Raw genomic sequence first — 27459 nt, 5'->3', positions numbered from 1 at the left:
ACTTCTAATAAAAGGCAGGTTGAAATTCCAGTTGGTATCTGCTTTAGACTATATGAACAACTATGCAGGCTATATTAAGTACTTCATCAAGCAATAGCACGAGCTAAGATGTTTACTTCTCCAAAGACCTACTTCTCTCATTTTGTAGATAATGGTGCAGATATTCAGTGCTCAGTATGCTCATGCAATAATGCATATTGGCAATACGTAGGTATATTGACAGTGTACTGACACTAGGTTGAATTTCTAAAAGGAATTTTGCTAGCTCAAGAAATGTTGCATTTAACCTGAATTCTCTATAGTAAAGATTCAATTTGCTACAAAGACCGCATATCAGAAAAATTTAGGTACAAGTGAATGTGAGTTCAAGACATGTGTTATATGAAAACAATGTAATCTAAATCAGTATACAAACATTCTTTATAAATATGACAGATAACATTCACAGGCATATATCATACATGAGCAATATTTTCAATGATAAAACAGGCTGAATCAGTTAGACAAATTAAAAAGAAAAATGTGAATATTTTTGGAAACTCCTTATGAATATTTCTGTGTGACCAAAGAGCCACAAATCCCCAATTAAAAAGACTAAGCTGATTAAAAACTAAAACAAAAAGCAAAAAAATTGTGGTTTAGACAAAGCTGAAACAGCTACAATTCCTCCCTCACCTAGCTTTGACAAACTGAAAAACTGATAGGAACAAACACAAACCAGACAAGGCATGCAAGGAAGAAAATTGATAAAGGACTGGATGAGAAAATGCAGAGATTGAGAGGGAGCTGAACAACAGCAATTTAAAAATGTATATACTAAAAACACCTCAAAACAAAGAACTTTAAGAACTGTATTGGTCCATTATGTAAGGTTAGGCAGAAACAAAACTGCATAAAGGCAAGGCATTGTAGAAAGCCTGTTATATTTTAAGCAATATTTTTATACAAGCAGGTGTTTATATCTCTTAGCCCAGAAGTGAACATTGGTCATGAACAGCAGCAGTGGGTAAGATTTTAGAGTTAGCAGGTCCAGAGAACTCACACTCAGGAGACAAGACAGCATAAAAGGAATAACACAGCTAATAAACACAGCTAATAAACACAGCTAATAAACAGCAAAGAGAGTGAATAAACCTCAATATGGATTCAACTGAACTGTTTCAATATGCTTTACTCAAGTTAAAATATACAATGCAAAAAAAAATAAATTAAAAGATCTGAATGCAGACCACAGATATGCAGGACTAGAGACTCTTTCAAGAAGAAAGCACCCAAAGTTTGGAAAGGGGTGGAAGGAACAGGTCATTTGAGATAATCAGCTAAGATACAGAATGTGGCTGTGGTCAAATAAACCAGTAGGACTCACAGATGATTTAAAGGAAGATTAGCAAAAGTAGTGTCTCTGTTAACCCTGAGTTTCTGATACCAGTAAAAATCATCAATTGAAAGAAGAATTTGAGAAAGTATGACTTCCCAACATTTTTGTCCTAACAATCAAAGCAAAGAAAACAGATGAAGTGAGGAACAAAAGCAATTTTATGCATGGACAAGGCTGATATTAAATCAATAGATTTGGTCACAGGTATTTTAAGGAAGTTTAAGCATCTATACTACAGAAAACAAAGTCAACAGAATTTGCTGGTTATAAAGCAAACATAAAATAAGATCCATAAGATCCACTAGCCTGAGCCTAAGGAAATCCAAAGAGAATAAAGGGAAGGCACTTTCCAAAATCTCTTATAAAGTGCAACAGTGGATTCTCCATCAACAGTGCCATTGAAGGTAACACCAGATGAACACCCATTGCACAAATATTAAAATTTATTACAGCTGGGGAAATTCTATGTTTTGTAAGGCAGCCAATATGACTACCAGAATGATATCTCTCAGTTATTAATATATGAATGAACAGTGAAGGCAAGGAAAGGAAACTTTTCAGATAATAAACAGAATATGACTAGATTAGCAGCATATGTTGGTCCCTCTATCTGAAAACTCACCATTGGCCAGAACCCCATTTTCCTTTAAGGAGGTATAAATACTTTCAGCACTGAGATTTACAAATGCATTTATTTCAGCCACCTTCTTCAGGAGAAACACCAAAACTGGTGTTTGGTGTTTGGCCCATTAGAGTTATTTCCCATTCCCAGTGCAGGAGCACACAAAGCCACCATCAGGCAGGGAACCTGTTCTATTACGGCAGGTATAGTAATTCTGTCTTACAGTGCACAGAAAGTAAATATTTCAAAATGTATTTGAAGCAAGTTCTGCAAGAGGAAACAACCTACATTCAAGATTCATGTCTGTTTTCACATATTCAGGTATCCACACTGGTAATGCAGTACTAACCTGGAAATACATACAAATATTCCCACTAAGAACAGGAGATAAAGAAAAACAGAGACCTTCTACAAAATTATTTTATGGATATAAGGGTGTGTATTTTACATAAGTATACATATTTTATTTAATTACAGTTTTCCATATAACCATTAGGAGGTTCTAGCCATGCAAGTCACATTTATTAAAGGCAGCATGTCAAATAAGAGTTGACAATTACAGGCTATATCAATACACATTATGCCAGATGGTAATGAGCCGTACACAGAGGGCCAGCCATCCAAAATAATCACACCATTTTCCACAGAAATGTTGAAGAGGTTATGGTTTATTACACAGTGCTCATTAGATATACAGTGGCAGCATTAGCAATTTTTCCTTCATTTTTGTCTCATTTAAGACTCTGCCCCCACAAGTCCATTCAAATTAGTACACAAGGTTAAAATCATTACGATCAGTGGGAGAAAAAAAAAATTAAGTTTTATTTTTATTTTACAGTGATGGTAGATCAAAGGTCCCTGGAATCTATTATTCTCTCAATTATTATCTAACACATAATAATTGGGATACAAAAAGAAATGAAATTCACTTTCATTTGCTGTGAAGAAAGATAACAGTAAATGGGTAAACTTCGTATTTCTTAATTAATGATTTTAAGTGAAAACTGCAGTTAGGTTGTGACACAAGGTGACAAAAGTCAGATAACAAAGTTGAAACTGAACTTTCAGCCTTGGCTTTGAACTTTCTCATCTGCTTTTCAATCTGCTGCTTTAACAGCACGGAAATATTTAAGTGTCCAAAAGGCAACTCATCTTTCACAGCAGGTGGAAAAAACAGTTGTCTCAAATAACTAGAGTGTCATCTCTGAGAAAACACCTATAAGATGATTTAAAGCACCTTTCTAGTCAGCTGCATATGTTGACTTCCAGTTAGAAAATTACTATTGGAGACATTTATTTTCCTGCCTTTTTGTGTTTATAGATGGTATGGGGGTGAAAAGATACGAGGCAAAAGCACAGGTACGTTTATCACTTAAAAACATGCCAATGTCCCCCAAACTCCAAGTGACAGCCAGCATTTGGAAGTCATAAAACTGTGAAAGAGAGGAAGAACTTAAGTAGTGGACATGGCACCTGACAACTCGAGTGCAGAGAACTGTGTTTCCAGTCCAAGCCCCTCGTGTGAAGCATTCAGTGCATCACTCGGAAATCTGGGTCTCCCATCAGGCAGCCACCCCCAGCTCCCTAAGCCAGGGCATCCTCACACCTCCTTCCTTGGCCACTCCTGCTGAGTTACTCTGCTGTTACACAAAACCTTGAATTACTCATTCAGCCAGATGGCAAAAGAGTGAAAAAAGTATGCAGGAGACTGTGGGAGAGAAAGGTGGGACACCTGGACTCCAGATCCCGCTCCACTAAGTTAGCTACCAGGAGGGAAACAACATTACAAACTCAGGCATTCCTGACCTGGATGTCCTATATCCTTCTGGTTGGAGAAATGTTCTGAAATTTCAGACAGAGAAGTGCGTTTGCATCCTTTCAAATTCTCAAGAGAGCCAAACCTGGGCTTCTTGCATCCTCAGTGAATGCTCAGCCAGTGGCTAAAGAACATAAACCAATGTTAACAGCACATCTCCAGTCTGACAATCCACTTACATAATTTCCTAGTTAAACTGACCAACAAATTTTACCTGTGTTTTGAAATTGTTTGAAAGACAAAAAGCAAATTTTATTTAATAGAGTCTTAGAAAAAATGTTTACAAAATTTAAAAGAATGCCATTAATTCCAGGCAATGCCAGCCTTATGACAACTGAACAGGTACTCTGGTAAAAAAAATGTTTACTGCATTCAGTTAACAACAATATTTTGCAAAAAGGTCATCCTACCACCTGTCCTTTGTACAAGTCATTTTATTACTGACAAAACCACTTACCCTAACAAGGTGGCACTTCTGCAAGCAGACACCAAGCAAATATGAAGCAAATATGAAACCTGTGCAACATGAAACAAATGCAATTTCTGATTCATTATACAACCTGAAGGGCATCAGGCTAATTTAAAGGTCTAAACAGAACATAGAAAACATCAAACAGAAGTTTTATGGAGTTATTTCCATGCTAACTGTCTAGACAATTCAGACTAAGTTTAAATTCTGCAATGTTAATTCAAAAATGAACACCAGCAGCCAATTCCAAAAACAATGCTCACAAGAAAGCCCACCTCTGCACAACTGCAACTGGATTAGAAACAACAAAACAACCGCTGTTTCATTACAAAAACATATTACATTTCTAATAGTCAAAGACAAAAATATGACATTTAAAACTGATGGGGTGAAAGAAGGGCAAGCCAAGAAAAGAGTTTACAATGGAGTTAGCATGCAGGCCTTCCTTTTGGCTTACTGAAGTGAACAAGTTTTAGGTATTGGAAACAAGAGTCAAAAAAGGCAAGATAGGAGGTGATCAAAAGCTTTGGCAACAGCTGCTGTAGCATGGCTTTAGGAAAATGTGATGGTAGGATACATGATGCAAAAACAGACAGTAAGACTCAGAACTAAATAACATACATTGACCAAAACCCTCAAAAGATGAGGTATGAACAAAGGATTCATTTGTAGACTGGATGACCTTGCTATCAGCACAGCAGAAATCAAAAAGAACATGATGATGGAGAAAATCACATATTTTGCTATCGAAATGACATATGATGGCAGCATGTATCAGCCAGACTGCTTGCAGGCAACACCCAGGGTGCCCATCCATCCAGGATTACCCATATTTGCTCTACAGCCACTCAATAACATGTATCCTCCAACTACATCTCATGCATCTATTCCATAAGAAATTTCACATCATGGTCAAATATTTAAATACCTGCACTAAAACCAGCTAAAAAGATATGAAGGGAAATAAAAGGTCTTACAGGTAAGTGCAAGAAATAAGCTACTAACAATTAATTTTGTGAACATATTTTTCCTATATTTTATTAGTTGTTTCTCAGCCCTGCAAGACTGAAGCATGTCTATAATTTTATTTGCAATGACTATGGGAGACAGTTGGAACCATTGTTAAAAGAAACTCCCATTCCTGTGCACTGTCAGCTATCCTGAGACTGCCAGCTTGACTTATTACTTCCAGTTTTTCTCTGAATTCTCTCTGAAGAGTTTGTCTGTAATTGTATTCAATGTAGCTGAAAGATAAGGTGCACTAACCTTGACATTAAATCTCTAGTACTAATGACACCTGAAATACATGGAACCTTTTTATGTGAGAGGAAAAAGAAGGTAACCTTTTTTATGCCATGAAGAATGAACACTTGATAAATGAGCAGTCCTGTTAAAAGAATAGATTGCTCATATGTCTAACTGCACAAGAAAAAGGCATTAAAAATAAAATGTGAATCACTAGAATACAGCATGCCAGATAGGGTTGGGGTTTATTTTATAACTATATATATATTTTTTATCATGCTTATATAACAATTACTGTGAATTCTGAGATACCCATAAATATCCAAGATACAGAGGGGATAAAAAAATCCAAACATACTGGTTGCACAACGGCAGATAGCTCCTACTATGAAATAAACCTGCTGTATTCTGCAGAGTTGTAACTACATTTCTGTTAATCAGCAATTAAAAGTATGGTTATCACAAGTGCTCTCCTCTCCCCTCCTGAACCTTCAATGTTCAGAATTGGATAGGGACATCAATACCATACATTCAAATTTTTTTTATGGGAATACTTTTGCTTTTCACAAAGCAGAAGTATGCAGCAGATGGGTATTGCCTGCCATGTACAGGGAAAGAGACTAATAGCTAAAGGGAGACAGCAGACTTCTCAGAGACCTTGCTCCTTACACCAGGTGTGTTGACAGAATTGCCAGCAGGGAAAGGATAATAAACCTTTTGGAGCAAGGCAATGACTGCTGCTTCTGGGACCATATCAGCATAGAAACAAGCATTTGGTGCTGTTGAGGTCTGCAAAGTTTTGTCATTATTATTCATATATACTTTATGCAAATGGCATACGGTGTGATATTGATAAAAATGTGTCCTTTGATTAAAAAAATGACTTATTTTATACCATTGGTGCAATTTCCATCTATTTTTACCTTATCTATTAAAATATAAGGTATCTGAAAATTTCACACTTTCAGTTTTTGGTTCTTTCATCCCAGAATGATTCAATCTACACACTTTAAGAAGGGATAAAATGACATCAACCAATTCAAGCAACATTAACCCCAAGCAAGTGATGATGGAGACACAGCTCTATGCTAACAAGCCACCGTCAAGAGCAAACTTTATTTCTGCAGAATTCCTACCAGAGTGCACAAAACAGGATCCTTTCCTGACTGCAGCTAATACTGGAACTCTACTAAAATTTAATTTGCCTACTGGAACAGATATGAATGTAGCTGGACTTTTGGTACTGGTTTGGTTGTACCTAAAGCCAGAATGAAATTTCAGCTATAAGACACTGAAGCAAGCTTTCCATGCAGCAGTGTCTAGGTGAAAGATAGCAAGTACAAGAAAGGAGTCAGAAATGCTATTTAGTATAAAACAGAATTTGCTTATGTTTCTTCCCTTTCTGGCAATAATAGATGCATAATTTATTTGGCTGCATCTTCTCTTTCCACAAAAATGTACCTAAATTTGGCCAAGTCTTTAGAAAAATTAAAAATTGTAACTTCAAATACTTAAATGGACTTCAGGAACGGGGCAATCAAGCTCACGAAATTTCATATGTACCAATCATGCTGGCACTGCTGATGATAAGTTTTGAATTGCTGCAAACCCTATTAAAAAAACCCATTGTCTTTCTGATTTCCCTTTTGACTGCATAAGCACCTTCTCAAATGAAACACACTGAGAATACCATATTGAATTCATATTCTTGAAATCTTTATCCCTTGTTCTCCAGCTCCTTATTCCACTTCTCAAGTCATCGATCACTCTTATCTATGTACTCATACACCTTTATACTGAAATATATAAAAAATAACCAAGTTTTGATGTACAGCACCCTGTCTGCACCACCAGCATATTATTCTGCCTTTCTTTTTTATTATTGTTTGCTCTAGAAGGATCTCAGAGTGGTCAAATTGCACATGAAAATCTACTAAAGGTTAAAGGCCAGATACCAATGAAGCCACAAGAAATATTCATTCACTTAATGTGATTAGGGTCCAGAACATGCCGTTATTTCAAGTGGAAGAGAAAGAACATTGCATAATCTTTATACAGTCTCATATTTTCATAAACATATATCCGTGGAGTTCTCAATTCCACCTCAGCAGATGTTGTAATATCTTCAGTTACCTTATATCAGAGTTCTGACCAAATCATACTAAGAAAATAAATTAATTGATGCAGTATGTCTTGTAATACTTAACTTCATATTGCTACAATTTCCCAAGAATTGGAGAGATTTGTATTGAAACTGGATAACTGCATTGTAAAATTTGTCAAGGGAGATGTTAACAGGACAGAAAAATGATTGGTGGTATTTCAGCAGGTAGAAAAACAAGGAAAATATTCTGGGATTGTAGGACAAATAAATTATATAGATACAGTTATTTAAGAATTTGAATGAAGCAATTGGTCACACTGATATCATAGTTCTGATGGATAAGCAGTCCCTGAAGCTGCTGTGTGCTTCCATCACAGCACTGGATTGCACTTAGGTGATGGTTGGAGATTTCTCTTCACTAATACTATTATATTTTCTGTAAAGGAAATGGGCAAGTTCTGAAGTAGAGAATTGTTTCAAGGGGAAGGTTTCACAGCAAACACAGTTCTGGTGAAGTGCTCTGGTGTGTGGCCATGCCATGTCCCAGGAAGGCTGTGCCAGGCCTTGTTACCCACATGTGGCCTTTCTTTGCAAAGCTCCCATTGGGGTGAAAGCAGGGCTTTGCTCCTGGCCCACTGCAGAATCCCACCAGTGCTGCTCTGGTTTTGCTTGCTATGCTGCACATTGTGGCAGTCCAGTTCTCACTTCACAAGCAGTGGGAGGAAGAAGTTCCAAGAAAAGGGAGGGCTGGACAGACAGACAGACAGACAGGGGCACCATTACAATTTTTCCAAGGTAAACCATCCCTACCATGCTTTCTCTGAAGATTACTGAAAATTACTTACATTTAAAATGGAAACCAAACACACTTAGTGATGTACATACTGAGTTTATCTTGCTCAGCTATCTAGTGCTATAAAGACTTATTTTGAACAAGATTTGAGCTATATCTCTGAACAGACTGATCAGCTCTAATGCAGAGCCTTTTTATTTATCCTACAATGTAAGGAGAAGACCTTTTCTTGTTCAACATATAATTGCTGTATTTGCACATGCTAAGTATGCTGAAAACAATAAAAGTTAATGAAGAAAAGTACTGGTTGTAATGAATTACTAATATTGTTAGATTTGTATTTGGAGTTGGTTTTTATTGTTGAGGATGGAAGATGATCAATAGGAATATGTAATCAAGTTGTATGTGCTTTTCATCTCCTGAGACTCATCTTGTAAATGAGATGATGAATCTCACAGGATTTATCCTGGAGAGAAAAAGCTAAATAGAATAATTTAGAATAACTGCTTAGATTTCCTCTCACTAAAAGCTATGGAAAAGCTACCAAGGACTGGGAGACAAAATTACATATTTCTTTAAGATTATAAAAGACATCACTGCTCATATTTTGACATACTTTTCCCATTATCTTTCAAACAATTTTGTCAAGAGCATTGTACTTCTTAATGTACTTAGATATTGAATATTTTAGGACCATGCATTTTTTCTACCAGTTAATTAGCTAAGCTTCCAAAGTACTTTTTAGTTGGGATACTGTACCTTTGCTGAAAGCCAGCCTTCCAGAAGATAGAAATAAGAACAGTTAAGTCCCAAAGGAAATCATTTTTATGATAAAGAGTCCTAATGTGCCCCAGTAAAGGTGAGGATTGATTGTTATGGCCTATTGTTACCATAATTAGAAGTCAAACACCAATTAGCAGTTCCATTAATAAGATTAATCTCAGCAATATCTGCAGCTGAGACCCAGGGCTTGTGTGCAATAAGCCAGTGTGAATTTAAAGTGCAACAGCTACACTGTACTAAAACTCTCAGGCTGAATACTTACATCACACAAAAGATAACACCTCTGCTTTCTTTGAGTTTTGAGTTTCTACATACACTATTGGTCTTACTACATTTTTCTAATTTAATACTTTTAATTTTGTTTAAACATGTTCTACCATGATTTAGCAGTCATTGATGGGGATAGGTGCAATGGAGCATGAGGTCTCCCAAACTTTGGTTCACAGCCACTCCCTCTGCATTGAACCAGGGCAAGGTAAATTTAATTTAGTTTCCATTACTAGTAAACCCAGAAAAGTAGTAATGGAAAAAAAAACCAACTTCTTACAAATATCAAAGTACTCTTCACATGATAAAAATCCATTGTACAGTTAGGAATCATTTTTTTACTTGAAAATATGAAGGTAAGAAACAGTCAAATCCAATCTCTGAAGTTAACACCCTATGCAGTTCAGAGTACAGAAACTGAAAGAAGGGTAAGATCTGAAATGAGGTGAAGAGTCACACACTTGTGCTCATTGTTTTCTTGTAGGCACTGAAATCATAACTTGTATGGTCTTTCTTTGGTTTTATTTCACTTGTGTTTTACCTTTTACAGTAACTCTCAAAGATTTTGTACACAGATATACCTACACCATGCAAGGTAAAAAGAAGGCTTTTGTAAAATATAATAGCAAACAGGTCAAAGCAACCTTTAAGTGTCATTTACACTCTAAGAATACAATAAACCTCCCCTCCTTCACCAAAATTCACTCATGTTTCCCATGGCTAACTAGCCAGGAGGCTTTGTAATGTATTTGCTTTTTCCTTTCTTTCTTTTAAATGGGGACTATCTAATTTCTTTCCATAGATAAATACATCTAGATTAATGTAGAGCTGGAAAGCATTTAAACAACTATTTAAAATTACAAACATCTTTAAACTTGTCTACAGCAGGAAGAAGCTGCTGACAAAAAATCACAGGTGAGCTGAGCAAGTGAAGATACAACTTACACAGTGAAAGATCTGCTTTTCCAGAGAGCACTGACCTGTTCCTAAAGCAGAAGGCAGCCCTTGGGTACTGGAGCCATCTACTCTGACTGGAGATGCGAGTCACCCGAGCATTAGCATCTCTCAGCTGCTTGGCTGCATTCACAAGAACAGGACAGAAGCTACTTGCCAATAACTGCAGCACTCAGGGACTGCAGAGCCAAAGGTGCATATCCTCATGCAGTATTTATTCTGGCTTTCACTCAATGTGGAACACCTTTTACATCTTCCCAATTTCCAGAGAAGGTGTCCTCACACCTCATATGCTGTTATGCTAAATACATAAAGCCAAGTATTGCCATTTCAGATTCTTCTCACCCATAAAATCCCAGTCCTACAGCAGTCCAGGTCAAAGGCATAAGTCAACCAACCAATGTTCATCTGTGCATATTTTTGCAGACTGCAAGTCTCAAAAGCATACTATGATCAGCATCTGAGCTTTTGACTACACTAGTCCATATTTATCTTTGAAGGACCATCATTCACATAAGCTTGGATTCCCTGGAGGCAGCCTGAGTGCTCCTCATGCATACAGCAATCAAAGACTGCTCTAACAAGCACAGCACCACCGCTGTTACGGCTGCCATGGCATGGGTTTTGGAGAACGGATAGAGCTGCAGATGGTGAGCTGTCACCTGTGAGAAATAGAAGAGATTCCCAGTGTCCCCATTAATATACAGCAATTTGTCCCTAATACACAGTGGCATATCCCTAAGTCAGACAAAACCTTTATGCTTGTGTTCCTAAAGTAGGCAATTTCTCACAGTCACCATTTCTAATTCTGAAAATCTTGGGATGCAAAGTTCTTTGGATACTCCAGCTGACAAATGACCATAAAGACACCTAACAGGCTAAATGATGCCAACCTCAGTGTCGCCTCTTGTGAGCTCCACAGTCATGAATGCACACCAGTGACACTATTAGACACAGAGCTGAGGCTACAAGCTGGAGGTAGAATGCTCACTCATCTGTTTAAAACACATCTTGATTACCACCTTGTGAAGAAGACTCTCTTCTTGAAAGACCTGACCTTCATGAAGAAAGCTAGATGAGTCTGACCTCATTGCTGACTCTGCTTTTTGGAAGGAGGTGGGTCTAAGACCTCCTGATATCCCTTCCAACTTGAATTATATTGTAAACCTAGATGTACTGTCGGCATCATCTGGTTAACCCTAAAGGAGGTTAATGGAAGGTCAAACGTTCTTTGAAAATGGCATAAAGCTCTTTGGAATACAGGAAAGGAAATAAAGTTAAGGGAAAAGCTTTGTTTTCCTATCTAGTAAGAAGCTGGGAGAAACCTAGATAGAACTGCAGAGTGACAGATCACTATGTCCTCTGTCCTTACAGTCCTTAGAAAGACACCTACCCCCTCTGACTTCTTTGTAATCAAAGAAACATTCAGAGAAAAAGAAACCTAAGGGTGAATGAATCCTCTGGTTAAGATCTGGATTCAAGTTTTACATGTTCCTTGGAGCAGGTTAGAAGAAGATTACTGTGATATGGCCACAATGACAAAGAGCATGTGAAATGACTCTGTGACCCCTCTGTGTGTGTGTGTCACAACAACTTAGTATTGGAACATGGCAAGAAAAAAGACTCATCACCATAACAAGGATTTCACATCTGCTGCCAGCTTACTCTTAAAATGGGCTTTCATTGGAATCAGCATCAATGCTGTTCCAAAATAATTACTAAAACACTATGGAAAAGGTATCTAGGTTCATGATTCCTGTCACTACGGTATTGCCACCACTCTTCCAAGTAGCAGGAAGGATTCTGATTCTGAGACAAGTTTATCCAGTGAGTACCTTCTTGTAGTAAAGCATGTTCAGCTTGCCAAGTGATGAAAGGTCACCTGTATCATCCTGAGGAAGAAGGTGCAAGGACAGAGTCCAGTATTGATAGTACAGAACTGAAATTCAATTTCAATTTCAATATGGAATATTGATTAGAAGGTCTTTGCTTGTCAATGGCCATAGGATCCACCAGTGTGGATGCCCAGGCAGACTTGACTGAAAAAAGGATTGCTTTAAACCTCTGATAAGCATCCAAGGAAATCTGCAGAGCTGACTCAATGGATGTCAATACTAGAGGGTATTTTTAAAATTGGCACTAATAGGGAAAAAAAAAAAAAAAAGAAAAAAGGCAAAACAGAGAGAAGAAAATAACTTGCTGTGCTAGAGCCAAGGATACTGAGGGCTGAAGAGACGGCCCAAGTTTGCTCTTTGGTGTCACTTGCATTCTAAGCTGCAATACAGAGGCTGTGTCAGGCATTCATTACTCAATATAAAGGCAAGGAGATCCCTCAGTCCCCAGGCAGTAATGTCTGGCAGTGCCAGACATGAACAGAAAAAGATACCCCTTTGGGTACTTTGAGAGAGGACCCAAGCCAGTCTTGGTATCTTCAACTGTGAGAATGTAGCTCCACCATGAAGCATAAAGTTGTCAGTGTTCAGAAACCACATGATCCTGGAGTTTCAATTACAAACCTCACTACCAGCAGCAAAGTAAAGTAACAGCAAGCTGCATACTTCACTATCCAAGTGAGCTTTGCTCTGAGAGAAGGCAATGCAGTGTCAGACTCAAGTATAATCACTAGTTAGGAAATGGATCTCAAAGCCCTTATGAAGCTCTAGCCTCCTGTGTCACATCGGAGGCACTCTCTGATATCATTAGTATGATAAATTACTGTTAATTCAATTCTGCCTGAACCCAATGTGAGTTCTGCCTTCTCTTTAGCACAGGAGTAAGGACTTTCAAGGGAGGGATGCATGCTTTGCTTGAGCACAGGCAATGACATCAACTCTTACATGATACTGTTTGCATACTTTGTACTGAGCACTACAATTGATCCTTATATTTGCAATGCTTCTGTAGCCAAGGAAATATTTTCTTTAATGCTAAGAGACCAGCAGAAAGTTTTAATTTAGGAAATCTGTCCAGCAGCTGAAATTGAGCTGTTTATCATGCTGCTACTTCTCTTCATCCTCTTTTGGGATCACTGGTGCTGAGCTGGAAGCAAAGCCAGGTTCTTTTCCTCGCCAATAGGAATAAAGTCAGGCTGCTGCCAACACGATAGGGAGGTGGCTGTACAGCATAAAGCATGCCAGGCAGGCTTTTATAACACTTCCTCCCTTATCTTCAGCATGGCTCATAAGGCAACCAGCAGTTACTATGATACCCTGCACACAATGCCACGGCCCCAGATTAATGCAGGCAGATCACGACTCTGGCAAATTATGAAGTGCTAAAGCTGAAGGCAATGCTGGCCAGAGGCAGCACCACTTAACTACACTAGTCCTGCTCCTGTAACCACCTAAATTGTCATCCTCATTATTCTGGAAAAGATTGTTCTCTGGTAGCAGGCATTGGTTTTGTCCCATTGTGTACCAGTGAAAAACAGATGCCAGCTAGGAAGCTAGATTATCTATTTTTATACATTTAGGTCAATTGTCCTTTGAATTGACATATCTAGAGAACAAGAAAATAGGACAATTTTTTTTTCTATTCCAAATTCAGCTCTCAGTATCTTTCTGTTTTAATTTTAATTTTTGTATTGCCTTATTGTGATTTAAGAATATGAAATAGAGAAGAGGTTATACAGAATGTGCCAAATTCCAGGATGAAAAGGTCCACCATGGTTTTTTGTGTTTTTTTTTCAAAGTAAATGGTTATCACATCTACATCTACACAGCTACATTTTCCTGGTCACAGATTATACATTTAGTGTAGCACCAGTTACAGAGGACTGATGTAACCTGGCTATCTACTGCAGGACTGAATATTTAAATACAGCACAAGAACTGGTTCCAACACAAACACTGGGAAAAGAAAGACTGGGCTGGTGCAGTTGCTGACAAGTACTGGAACAACTTAGCTCATGCTCAGATTTCAGAAATACAATTAATTAATCACTACTAAGTATCCTAAAATCAAGTCAGCCATATCCCAGCTAACAGTCCACAATATAATGTTCACAGCACGTAAGTATCAGGCAGTGAAGATGCTCATTACAGTGCCAGAAATAATATTTCCAGCAAAACATTATATATAAAGATGAAGTAATTATATGGCAGGGCAACAAAAAGAGCTGTATAGATTACAGCTGAGCTGAAAATCTGTAAGAATCTGTTTCCAAAAAATACTATCCAAAGCTGGAGACATATAAGCAATAAAGGATTAAGCATATTTCTTCACTTCATATCACTGAGGGATATATTTTGCCTTTGATATATATGTCAAATATACACAAACCACATATAATTACATTGCAACCAAGACAGCAGACAAAAATGCACTAATGGAAAACAACATTCTTTTGTTCATCTTCAGGAGAGGGCAGTTTGTAAAACACTCCTTGTAATACATGTTAAAAATATCACAAAAAACCTTTAAGATCACAACTTTACAAGCTGTCTATTCTCTTAGCTATATACAATGGAGAAATGGAAATCAGAAATTAGACTCACATTTAAATAAGTACAGTTGGAAAAGTACCTTAAATAAAGAAAGAATTCCAAAGCCAAAACCCACAGTGACTTCAATAGAGGGCAAGAACTGACCATTATGACACAAAATGAAAAAATGCAGTGGCATATTTGCTTGTATTTACACCATGTTGCAGGACTTAAAGTGTCATTGAAAATCCATTCAAATTAACAACTCCACAGTCATCACTTTTGCAGACAGTAATGAACCTTAAGTGAACCTGTGTGGGCGTATTCAAAACTGCTTTGTTTTTGGCGTACCTTTGTAACTCTGAACTAGATATTATAATGGCTATTGACTTGCTCAAAGTTAGATTATTAGGCTAGATTTTCAGCTGGTTGAATTGGCATCATTCCAATGACGTCCATTTACACCAAATGGCTCATTATTAATTCAAGGTCTTATTTGCTCCTTAATGAATACTTCCACTAGTCACCTTCCCAACGGCAGCTTTAAATGCTCAAACTTTACCTCCATGGTCAGAATCACCATACTCAAGAACTTAGTTATCATAAGAATAATGCTTTTTCTCTCCTTTTATGAGGCATACTTAAGGTAAAACTTTTTTAATCATTTACAAGACAAACAAAAATACCTCCTGTGCCATAATTAACTAACTAGAATTATGCTTTCATACAGCATCATTTGCATATAAATATAAAAATTTTACAACCCTAAGGGGACATTACAGATGAAACAAAATAAGAATGGAATTAAACAGCCAAAAGGACAACACAGCTTTCCATAACAAGTCTGCTTTACAGCCTCAGCTTTCCATAACAAGTCTGCTTTACAGCCTCGTCCTTTATCTTACTTATTTATGCCTGTACTAATCCATATATGTTTTCCTTCTCTGCTATTTTAAGATACTACACAGATTTTAAATTTTTTTTCTGTTTGGTCTTTCCAATTCTATGACACTACTTCTGCATTTTGAAACAAAACAGGATGGAAACCTGCCACTAAGCTGGTGCATCTTCCTTTAGTGTATTACAGAGGTCAGAAACACAATTAACAAAAAACCCAACAGTCTTGTTTCCTCAACCAAGCAACATACAATTTTTTAAAAGGTTTTTAAAAAATTCAAAGCTTACAATTATTCAACAGATCTCATTACTTGCTTCAATAGAATCGTTCACGATCAAATATACAAAGGAGAGCAACCACTCATTTTCATTACTGATGTTACTAGATTAAGAAATTTAGTTTAAAAGCTTACAAAATATTTAGGAACTCAATGAAGCTGAAATATCTCAGTGAGAGCCTAAGGAACCATAATGGCAGGCTCAGTAAACCTGCTGTGACATGTGGGAGGTAAAAACTTTATTCTACACTGCTGCTGCATGGGAAAACACCCTTCAAACAGGCTATACAAAAACTTCTGTGCTCAGTGAGACCAACTGGTGTCCCGCAAGGCTGGCATCTCACTTGGAAATTTCTAGCAAACATGTGTACTCAAATAACATGGGAGGAAATCAAAATGAAAATACTCTATTTAAAAATGTTTTCTACCATTGGGGTTTTTTTATTCTGAGTACCTGTTAATGTAAACTTTCAACTAACTATCTTGACCCAAATGTTTTCAATTTGGTTGTGCCCAAAAACCTACAATTAGATACAATAAGAGTTACACAAAGAGTAGGAAATGGTTTTCACTGTGGAAAGCTTACAATAAACCTGAGGAACAAAGATTTGTGATTAGATAGGTATTGATTTTCCTTGACAGGTGAACAGGCCACTTAGCATGCTTTGATACCACCAAGAAATTGCCCATCAAATATACCCTAGCATACATACCTGGAATAAATTCCACTGACCATGTCATGCTGGAAAGAGAGCTCTGCTGTGCTGGGTCCAGCAGCTTTGGAAATCAGCAGTACGACCAAACCTCGCATCTGTAAATTGTTTCGGCTATCATAGACAAAACCCCTAAAACAGAAGAAAAAAAAAAAAGACATATTTTCACAATCCATGTTCACTGGTTGTACCAAAGTGGAAAAAAAGACTTAGACCTCAGGCTGCCATCCATTCATCATGTCTTTAATATTCATGTTAGCAGGGAAATAAGTTGCAATTATGAATCATGATCTTCTGTCATCTTTTACCTGACACAATGAAATCCTACTGCTGCAGAGAAAAACAAGTATTTAGGATTGAATTAAATCTTGATTATTTTCAAGGAGAAGCATGTCTCTTGCATTTCATGTCATGCACAAGTCAGGTGTAACCCAGTGAAGCTGGCAGCTCAGGATACCCCATGCTCACAGCAACCCTGAAAGCAGTAGAAGGGAGATTCCATCTAACTTCCCAAAGCAGAAATTTTTTTTTAGCTCAGCCCATCAGTACTTCCCAGCCACTCAAACCCATGCAAGATTGCACAGCTCAGATCTCTGCTCAAGGGAACACACACTGTGGCATGCACCTTTATTTTGTTTACTGGCTACAGGTAGTGAAGGATTTTAAGGAGGAGGGGGACAGCTGCTTGCCTTCAGCATTCTGTGAATCTGTAACCTGCATATTTCTATTCTCACCAAACACACAAATATATAATGTGGGGTTTTTTTGCATGCTCCAATATACAGTAGACAGAATGCAGCCAAGGCAGTTATACACTTAAAACTCTATAGATTTCCAAAATCAGTCATAATGAACATTAAGCTACCCAGGAAAAAGACAGAAAAAATATATAATGAATAATACATAGTGTGTATGCATCCTGGACACAGAATTCATAATTGTTTGTGGTGATGTAAGTACTCCTCTGGCTTGAACTCCAGTTGACCACATTACTCACAACCACAAAAGTTCTACAGATGATGCAACTGAATTAAAATATATTTCCTCAACACTATTTAAAACTCCATCATTTTTAAAGAAAAGTGGTTTTTGGAAAAAAATTGGTTTTTTTCCACATATGTATGTGGTAAAATCAGAGTGTATTACTAAAGGCAGAGATATAGTGAGAAATGAATAATGCTTTAATAAAATAGCAAATTATAGTGATACTCTGAACAATCACAACACTTTGCTTTTTCATGCCCAGCACTCTACAGCTTGTCAAGCGACAGGGTGTTACAAAACTAGACATATAAAGTGTTCATCACAGGAACATGGAGCACTGGCCTCTAAATAAGCCACTGCCTAGACAGTCACTAGAAGTGAAGCACTTTCACCTGATTCGAACAAGGTAAGAAACAGAAGAAAATTACCTGTGTTGAAATACTCAGTGTGTAGCAATAGCAAAAGCAGCGTTATGGGCTGTTCAGGGGGTTTCCAACACCACTAGCAATGAATACCTTACCTTCTTGGAAAACTGTTAATGAAAAGTGCAGCTGTGGGTGGGGGGAAGATCAGAACATAAAAATCAAGTAATAAGGAGCAGTATGTCTATCATTGCTACACCTAATCATACAGCCTCGACGTTACATATGGTTTGGATGTAATTTTAGACAGGCTTTTCTTTGAATTACCAACCAGTAGTCAAAGTTTAACTCCATTTTCAAAACATGTTGTGTTACTGACATGTATCATATCCACACTAAAGCAAACCGCATTAGACTTGAAACAAATAAAGCCTCCGGTGATCATCCTTTAGACACCAGAAACTACTGCAACTACTTGACATGGCTTCAGGGGTCACATTCACATTCTGAATTAAGCTCCCCAGAGATACCCTGCACAAGTAACAGCAACACAAAAGTCTTCCAGATGGTGCAATTAGTCGTGATGGGTATGTGGCAGGAGACAGGTGCCTCCAGGGAAAAAAGTGAACTAAAAGCAACCCAAGTGAAATTGCGCACACAGAAAAAGATACATCAAGCTGACAGTCTTTTGGAAAACCTCTGCTGAACAATACAAGCGCAGGTATAGGGTAGCCAAAAAAACCCCTCAATCATTAGCACAATTTTGCTTCCTCTTAAGTTTACAGGCTGGGTATCTGCAAATGACACACTTCATCCTTGGGGCACTGCATACCAGAAAAAGGTAGGAAAGTCAAACACCTCTAGGATTCCGTTTTGGAATTCAGAATTCGGGGGAGGGAAAGACAGTTACTCTAGATATTATCCGTGTGACAGAGAAACTCAGTTGAAAACCGGCAGATTCACAGTGTTAAATACAGCACAGCGTTCCCCACAGAAATTTCCACGCTAGAGCAGAGGGGAGAGGCGCCCGGCTGCGGCGCATGCGCGGTGTGCCGCGGCACCCGCGCCAGGGCCTCACACCGCCCACTCGCCCAGCGCCACCGGCTAATGGCGAACGCCTGCGGGTCACACCGCCCACCGGCAGCGCCCGTCTGCCGCGCACAGTGCACCCGGCAAACCTTCACTCGGCGCTTTGTGTACGCTCCACATGTGCGGCTATTTCCGTAGAACTGTCACACTCTTATTGAAACAAAAATCTGCTATTTATCGCAAGCGTCATTTGTGTTTAAATATTTAAATACCACAAAGATTTTTAAATTATTTGCATGAGACAAAACCACGTTCCTAGCACTTTTTTCATTATATTAAACTGTGAATTTAAACAATAGAGAGGAAACATGGAAACTGTAACAGTTACTGTTATAAATTATCAAATCGAGAGCCAAACTTATAAGAAAATTTAGCAATGATTTATTAAATTGTCAGCGAAACAGAATTTCGATCGGCAAAAACCACTACAGCCGAGGGCAGCGCCGAGCCCGGGATCGACGCTGGGTGAGCACACGGACCTGACCCCCGAATGTCAGTCTCCCCCTGTTCACAAATGCTGCTTTGCAGAGCGAGCTCTTCTACAGTTTATTCCGCCTGAGGCAGAGATGACCAAATGTTCTTTTGTGTCCCTTCACATGCAGAACCGCGGCTACACATGTGCAGAGTTGGACAAAAGTCCAATCCAGGAGTCTAGATGTTGTCCGAGAACTGCGGAGAAGTCGGCATTCACATGTAACAGGGCGGCGCCGGTGATCACCGTGGCAGACGCAATCTCCTAGGTGAGAATCACTCTTGAGCGGTCCTGGTATCCCAGGGAAGTCAGTGATCATCACCCAGGAAGGTTTCATTCTTACGTTAAAGAACCTGATATTATCTTAACGACATCCTGGAACTGGATGAATAATACACTGCTCCCGGCTGGGATGGTCAAAAGACATAGTTTGTATCTTACAGTATTTTAGACATTAATAGCATGAATTATCTCTACCATATACTACAGTTACCATAAGGAAGAGCTGGACACAGGGATAATTTCATGGTACCAAAAGGCAGCAAAAAACCCCCTGCACAGGCAACTGTAAAGACAACTGACTCTGCAAGTGGGTGTAGCAGAAGAGACCATACTCATGGGTAGTAGTGCTAATTCAAATTTAATTATGAAGAATGCAGAACAAATTTCCCAACAAAACTGATGTGATAAGGTATTTTGAGAAACAAAAAGGGGGGTTTAAATGTTAAGCTTATTATAGATGGATAATGAGATGACTGACTCTTGCAATAAAAAGATAGCTATTGTGTGAATATTAAGAAAAGCTTTAATGATGTACAGTGATGTCATTGTAGTTTAGATGTCCTCTGTTCAACCCATGGTTCCCTTTCCCCCCCTGTATTGTGACCATCAGATACCCTGGGCTGTCTAGGATAAGTAAAAAGAAGGCGTGCATGTGTCCCTTACCTGGGGCACTTTGGGAATGGAAAAGCTTGGTGCTTTGGGGGTGCATGGCAACACCTGATCTCCAATTAAGTTACAAGAAAGCAGTCTCCACCAATAAATGGCAAAGAAGAGCTGACTGACATACTTTGGGAGGGGCCAGGGCTGGCTGATGCACCCCTCCCCCCCCCCCCCCAGGGGTATAAAAGATGGAATATCCATCTTGAAGATGAACAAGCCACATGGTATGCATGAGGGGCAGGTCCCGGTGCTGCAGCTTTTTCCTTATGTAGTCTTTTGTTGTATTTTTTGTTAAGGTTTAATAAACCTTTTTAAATTTTCTTAGTGAGCAGTTGTTTCTCACAAGCTAAACGTTGTTAGTATTTCCCAAAAGTTCTGCTCATGACCCAAGCAAGCAGGAGCTGTGGGGCTGGCAGCCCTTCCATCAGTTACCCCACAGGAGCCCCTCCACTCCCACCCAGGCGTGTTCCATGGCCACAGGACTGCTGGTAAAGGCTGAAGTGGACAGATCACAGTTCTCCTCACCTCCTCTGCTGATTTTTACCCTTCCTTTCCATGCATTCTATTGAAGGTGTCCCATTGACAAGATCAGTCGTTTTGTTTCAGGCCATACACAAGCCCCGTGTGGTTAACAACGGGAAGGAAAACAGAGAGAAATTCCATTCCCCTACCTTCCCTGTTCAGCTGTCAAACAAAAGGAGGGGGAAAAAATGATCTGTCCACACAGCTCTAATGAAAAGCAGCTGGGAAAGTCTATAACACAACCAAAATCAATTACACTGATGAAGAAGATTTATAAGCACAGGATAGTGTCATTGAAAGCCCAGGCTAGTTTTAGGCTGAATTACAAACTATTCTGAAAAAGAAACCCCTCAATTCAAACTGACAATCCCAGATGTGACAATATAAACAGAGTTTTCAGCCTGTAACATCTCAGGAAAGCACCTTCCATTTTCCTCAATATAGAAGGGTTATCAGGATGCACTCACAGTTACAGGCGCAGGTACCTTTTAAAAATAATATAACCCATTTTGTTGAAATTAATTATAACAGACAATTCTATAGCTATCAATAGAGGTAAGACATGGAGCTACTTGGAAAGATTCTTGGCTTCCTTATTAGAAATGCAAGAAATACCAGCCTCAGGGCTTTTATCCAATTTGCTATATTAATGGCTTGTCAGAAGTAAATAAGAGAAAACTCTCTGACATACTCATTTTTTAAATGGATGTTAAACCACTATATTATTTATGTGCATATCTGAATTATAGGATTCACCATCTGACCACATGATCACACTCAACTATGAATATATTTAAACACTGAGAGCATTCAAAGTTATACATTTGGTATTGCTAACAGATATCTATAGCAACTTGTTTTCACCTGCTACTCAACTTTCAAGTACTTATTTAATATCCTTCTGCATATCTCTCCAGAAGAGAGATAAGCAGAAGGATATTTAATAAGTACTTGAAATAAGCACATTAAAAACCCTGACCCATTCCAACTTCCATAGCCAGATCTGTAGAGGAGAATCAGCCTTGTCATGACATGTGCTTTGAGCATGATTCAGAAGGGGAAAGGAGACACACTTACTTCACATGAAGAGAACAGCATTAAAAAATGGGATTCAGATTAAATACACAGCTGACAGGAAATTATAGAAGGGAGGATGCTCTGCTACCCACATGCCATCTCAACTCAAAAAGCCCACTAGAGGCTGCAGGTGAGAATGTGAGTTTTAGAAACTTATTCTTGGGTTTGGACAACTAAACATCTCTTTGCATATGGAAAATGAGTATTGAGGTTTGGGAAACTTCCTTACCTGAAAAACAGGCTTGTGAAAAATGGGATGGGGCTCGTCACCATTTTGTAAATGCCTGGTAATTTAAGAGTTTATCCAGCAAGGGCAGACCTGTCCAATGAGTCACGCCAGGCTTGGAGGAATTGATGTTCCTGTCCCACACTGCAGGAATATGCTCTTAGACCAGGTTACAAGGGAGTCTTTAACAGCTCCCCTGCTCCACCTGCGTCTGAGAAATAAGGGGTCTCACCCCATCAGCTTTGTGAAACCAATCACAAAGAAACACAAGATTTCACAGACAAAACACCAAAAAAAACTCTGGTATGAAGAAGACAGGGACCTGTCTCTGCACTAGCTTTTCATCCAAAGGCAAAAAATTTAAAAAGGTAATTTAGAAGTGTGGCTTTTGCTTATGACACAAGGAAACCCTTTACTAACTTCAACCATTATGTGGTGTGATGATTGCAGAGTTAAAAGCAAGCCAAAACAGTAACTTAGTCATGTGAAAACAAGAATGGCTGTGGTCCTGTGAGGAAGTACTTGCCTGAAATTTACGGGCTCATAGCTACACATCTACAGGCAGAGTCACTGAAAAATTAATACAGAAAACGTTGTATCTGTGCTTTCACTTGACTACTCTTAGACTTAAAGAGTACTTGGGAATTAATTGAAACCAAGGTCTTCAGTAAAAAAACAGGCCTCAAAATGCTCAGTTCCACAACAGCTGCAGCATTTTTTGGGATGCAAAGAAACTGTATAAATTTGGGTACCTTTTCTTCCATTTATGAAGTCTCAGACACCTACTCCGTTGGAGAAAGTGACTAAAGATCATTGAAAATACAGCATGTACAAAATTCAGGTGTTCAGGAGTCCCAAAAATCCAGAAATAAAAGCGTGTCTCTAAAATATTACATATATTTTTCACAAACTGAACAGAAACATAACAAAGGTGGTCTTTGTTGCTTTATCTTGGAAGAAGGTTTCGATAGTGTAGCTTCTAGAACAGAAAGCTCCTTGGGGAAAACTCCTAGAGTCCTTTACAACTCAAGTGACTCCAACTGCTCAGTTTTCATGGGGTATTGCTTACAAAGATAAATATTGCTTAAAAAATGGAGAAAATTCCATCCAAAGTTTCATCACACTATTGTTTATTAAATGTGATCTTCACAGGGACTGGGAGTGTGGAGAACTACAGTCCCAGGTAGAAAGCAGGAGGCACATGGAATTTGGTGTCAATTGCATCATTCCCAGAAGTAATTTACCACAAGATAAAGTCTTGCACATAGCTTTTTCAAGAATCTCAAGGAAAAGCCACAGTACCCCTCAAGATTGGAAGAGAGACTGATCTCTCTCTGGAACTGCTACATGCACTCACTTCTTCAGGTTTTAGTAACTATCCCAAATACTACTTTTGAGAAGAAAATTGCAACACCTTCTGCAATACAACAATGATCAAAAAAGATGGAGCCTTCCAGAAACTATAAAAGTCAGAAGGTTGAATAAAATCGTGGAGATTCAAATGGGCAAGATCCCACAAAACCCAAATCTTATTCTTAAGTTTATGAAACTACAAGCTGTGGATCAAGCACAAAAAAAATACAGATACTTGGCCATGGTAACTTGGAGTTAATTGTAACTGAGCACTTGTAGCTCCTAGAAATCAATACAGGCTTCGAATTCTTGAAATAAAAAACCACAAAGTTTTCCCTGGAGTCTGTAGAACCCTATTTAGACACTTGTATTAGTCTACCATTGAGTGCTGCTAGGTTTATTTGATTTCCCAAAAAGGCAGAGGTTATTTGAATCATTCCCCCATGAAGGTCAGCTACATAGATGCATACTATTTACAGGGGTTTTGATGCACTTATTTCCTTTAGGGTAGGATTTTCCTTAGGATCAATGGGAGGAGTTACTTAAAAAAAAAAAACCCAATAAACAAACAAACAAAACCAATCCACTAAAAAACCCAAACCAAACAAAAAAGCCCAACAACAACAAAAAAGCCCATACTTAAACAACTCCCATTTTTCTGCAAAACTTATCTGGTTAGATATAGGCAAAGAGGAAAAAGATTTGCTTGGTGAGAAGAAAAGAACCAAATGCACAGAACAGTTTGACATTGAGCATGAAAAGGCTGTTTTGAGGCTGCATGGTCATCTAAGATCTGAAAAATACCTACTATGGATGCTGCAGAACTGCACTGTAAAAATAAAAGGCAGCTATAATCACACATTTGTCTCAAAGACATTGATTATTCAGTAAAATAATTATTAACTACTGCTATTAGTTTAAGTAATTCTACCCTCCACCATGAGATCCTATGAGTGGTAGAGGCAGGGCAAAAAGGACCACTTTAAGAATAACAGTAAAGGCACCACACAGGAAACAAACCACCGAAATGTATTTTTAAACTAACTGCCAGTCTCCACTGTTTTTCCTGGTCAGGAACTTGATTTGAAATGTGATGGGTATAGCAGGCAAGCTAACATCAAAAAATGCAGTCAGTATCTGAGTGCAATTACTTTGACCAGGAGTAGCTTGCAGGTCTGGCACCCTTATTTTTCTAACCACAAATACTTAGACAGAAGCCTAAATTTTCTGTGTCTGATTTCTCCATCAATATTTGCTTTATTTAAACTTTGTGGGAGGTCTAACACCCCACTGCCAACCAGTATCAACAGGTGGACTCAAGCACAAGACTACTTTTCTGGGAACAGGCTCTCTCAGATGCAGGAATAATCTGCTAAGTGAAAGAAATAAAAATATTTTGGAAGAGTTCAGTGAATGACAGAAAGATGATTGGCTTCAGAAGGCTAATGAATTCAGACACCTCTGGAGGTTCAGTGTCACTTCAGCAATATTCGGCAATTGTAGAGCCCGTCATAAAAATGTATTTTGCATTAAATAAACTTTACTAGGAAAATGTAACAATGAAAAAGGTCAACTCTGGGCCATTATCTCAGACTGAAAATGCTCACAGCTTGTTTTACAAATGGATGAAATAGAAAAAGGCAAAAATGTTAGGCTATGTATTGCCATGACAGAATGATATAAAAAGTTCCTTTAACCTTCCTTACCAAATAAGATTTCTAGATACAACTTCACTGATTTTCAGTATTATTCAGATGAATTAATTACTAATATTTATTCCCTAAAAACACTGAAGGCTCTTGACTAGTAATGAGAAAGAGGTTTCAAATTTTGTCCTTCAATAGACTGCTCTCCCTTCAAGTAGCTCAAGCCAAACACATGCCAAGAGTGCCATGAACAAAAAGCTTTCTTCTGGGTAGAAATAAAAATTAGGTGGTTGAAACCCAACCAACAGCATTACTCCAAATGCAGCACCCACACAGTGTCACTACTTAGTAGAGTTAGGTGTTTATATACAGCTGAAGCCTTTTGTAAGCCAGTGGGGGGAAAAACACCTTAAAATATAATGGATGATTAGCACAAAGTGCAAGGCAGCAATATGAACATACAGTCTCAAATGAGAAAAAAAAATAAACACTCCCAGACTCCATGACAAGTGTATATACTTCTAAATACTACACCTAAGGGTTTTTCAATAGTTCAAAGTAATCAAAGCAAACTTAAAAAAAAACAACAAAACAATTTCAAGCCAAGAGTGGAGACCACAGACACACTTAGACTGTAACTCTTAACAGTATTATCTTCATTTACTGTTTTTCTCTAGACTTCTGATTCTAGACATTCTTTTTTTTTTCAGTGAGACCCAAGTGACCAGCTCTGATAACTGAGATGAATCTGGGATTTTACTTAAGGTTAAGGAGTATTTTCAATGTGATCTCCACCCAAATTCTGCATTTGTCACTCCACTGTGTCAATATCACAATTGGGCTTGTTGATCTGAACTAAAACCCAACAAGTATCTGTCACCTTTTTGGGGGTGATTGCTAAGCATCAAATAAGCTCATCAAATAAGTTACCAGCAGCATGCTTTAAATTTCTCAGGTCTTGAAAGAAGATACAGAGCAAAAATACTAGAAGTTATTTACAGCAAAACAATTGTTAGGAAATATAAATCACTAGAAAACTTTAGATATTTTCAATTCTCTCTTTCCTCAGAAAATGCAAGACTTCAGAAGGCCTAAGATTTTAAGCAAACACTTGTGGTTTTGGAAATGCTGGTTTCCATGGCAACCAGTAAGGTCTTCTTTATATAGCATTATAAACAGATGGTAAAGACCAGTCATGTTTGCTTCTTTGCCAACATATCAATAGAACTGCTGTACTACTCTATCTCTTGTATTAGAGTTATTAAGTAACTTGGGTATTTGAGCAACAAAATCTACAAATCAGACTTGCTTAAACTACTATGGGTTTTTTCCATAAACACATGAAGACTCTCAACAGTAAAGTCACTGTAGTCTGTATAGGCAGATTTCTTTGGCAAAGCTTTTTATAAATGTTTTCTCAGCACTCACCACGTAGGGTACATTACTACCACAAATATGAATCTGACAGGGATTAAAATAATGAAATCAAACAAGAAATAGAAATCTGACTGTTTACATCCACTGGTACTAAAGTGTACTTCAGAATTGTATTGCATTTGGAATTATTCAGAGAAGATATAGTGAACTGTAAACTCATCTTCATTATGTCATAAAAAGTAGAGGTTATTCTTGCAGGCAATTTGTAAAAGAAAGAAAATCTCTTTGCATTTAAATCTTTCAGTTATAGCCATGGCACACAATATACAAGTGGTTTCTTTTCCACAGATGGTTGGTAGTATCAAGAGAATTTGATTTGGTACAGCATTCAATTTGGTACCTCTCTGGAAAAGTCTGAAGTACCAACTGCTGGGAGTGCAAGCTAACATAGATTTTTGCTACTGAATTCAGCTAATTCCTCCAGTGGTTTAGTTGTTTAACATGTTTTGTGCCAAAAATGAGGGGAAAAAGAAAAAAAGTAGAGGAAAGGTTGAAGCAGAACTCCCATCAGGTTTTTCTGACTGCATGTCAGTATCCAAATCACACATTTCAGATCAAAATATTCCCTGCATTCTAACCAGATTAGAAATTATTATCAAAATACAA

The 27459-nt window shown here is 38.1% G+C and overlaps 1 protein-coding gene across 1 annotated transcript in view; it reads right to left on the bottom strand.

Annotated features, from left to right (window-relative positions):
* PDSS2 (decaprenyl diphosphate synthase subunit 2) overlaps positions 1-27459 on the bottom strand; it is a 109762-nt gene that overhangs the window by 47131 nt on the left and 35172 nt on the right. The window contains exon 2 of the mRNA XM_058021136.1: positions 16744-16875. Coding sequence (XP_057877119.1) covers positions 16744-16875 — 132 coding nt within the window. The remainder of the gene's footprint in view (positions 1-16743; positions 16876-27459) is intronic.

This window comes from Melospiza georgiana, chromosome 3 (assembly GCF_028018845.1).
Source record: "Melospiza georgiana isolate bMelGeo1 chromosome 3, bMelGeo1.pri, whole genome shotgun sequence".
Lineage (NCBI taxonomy): Eukaryota > Metazoa > Chordata > Aves > Passeriformes > Passerellidae > Melospiza > Melospiza georgiana.
This window is presented reverse-complemented; position numbering and strand designations above follow the sequence as displayed.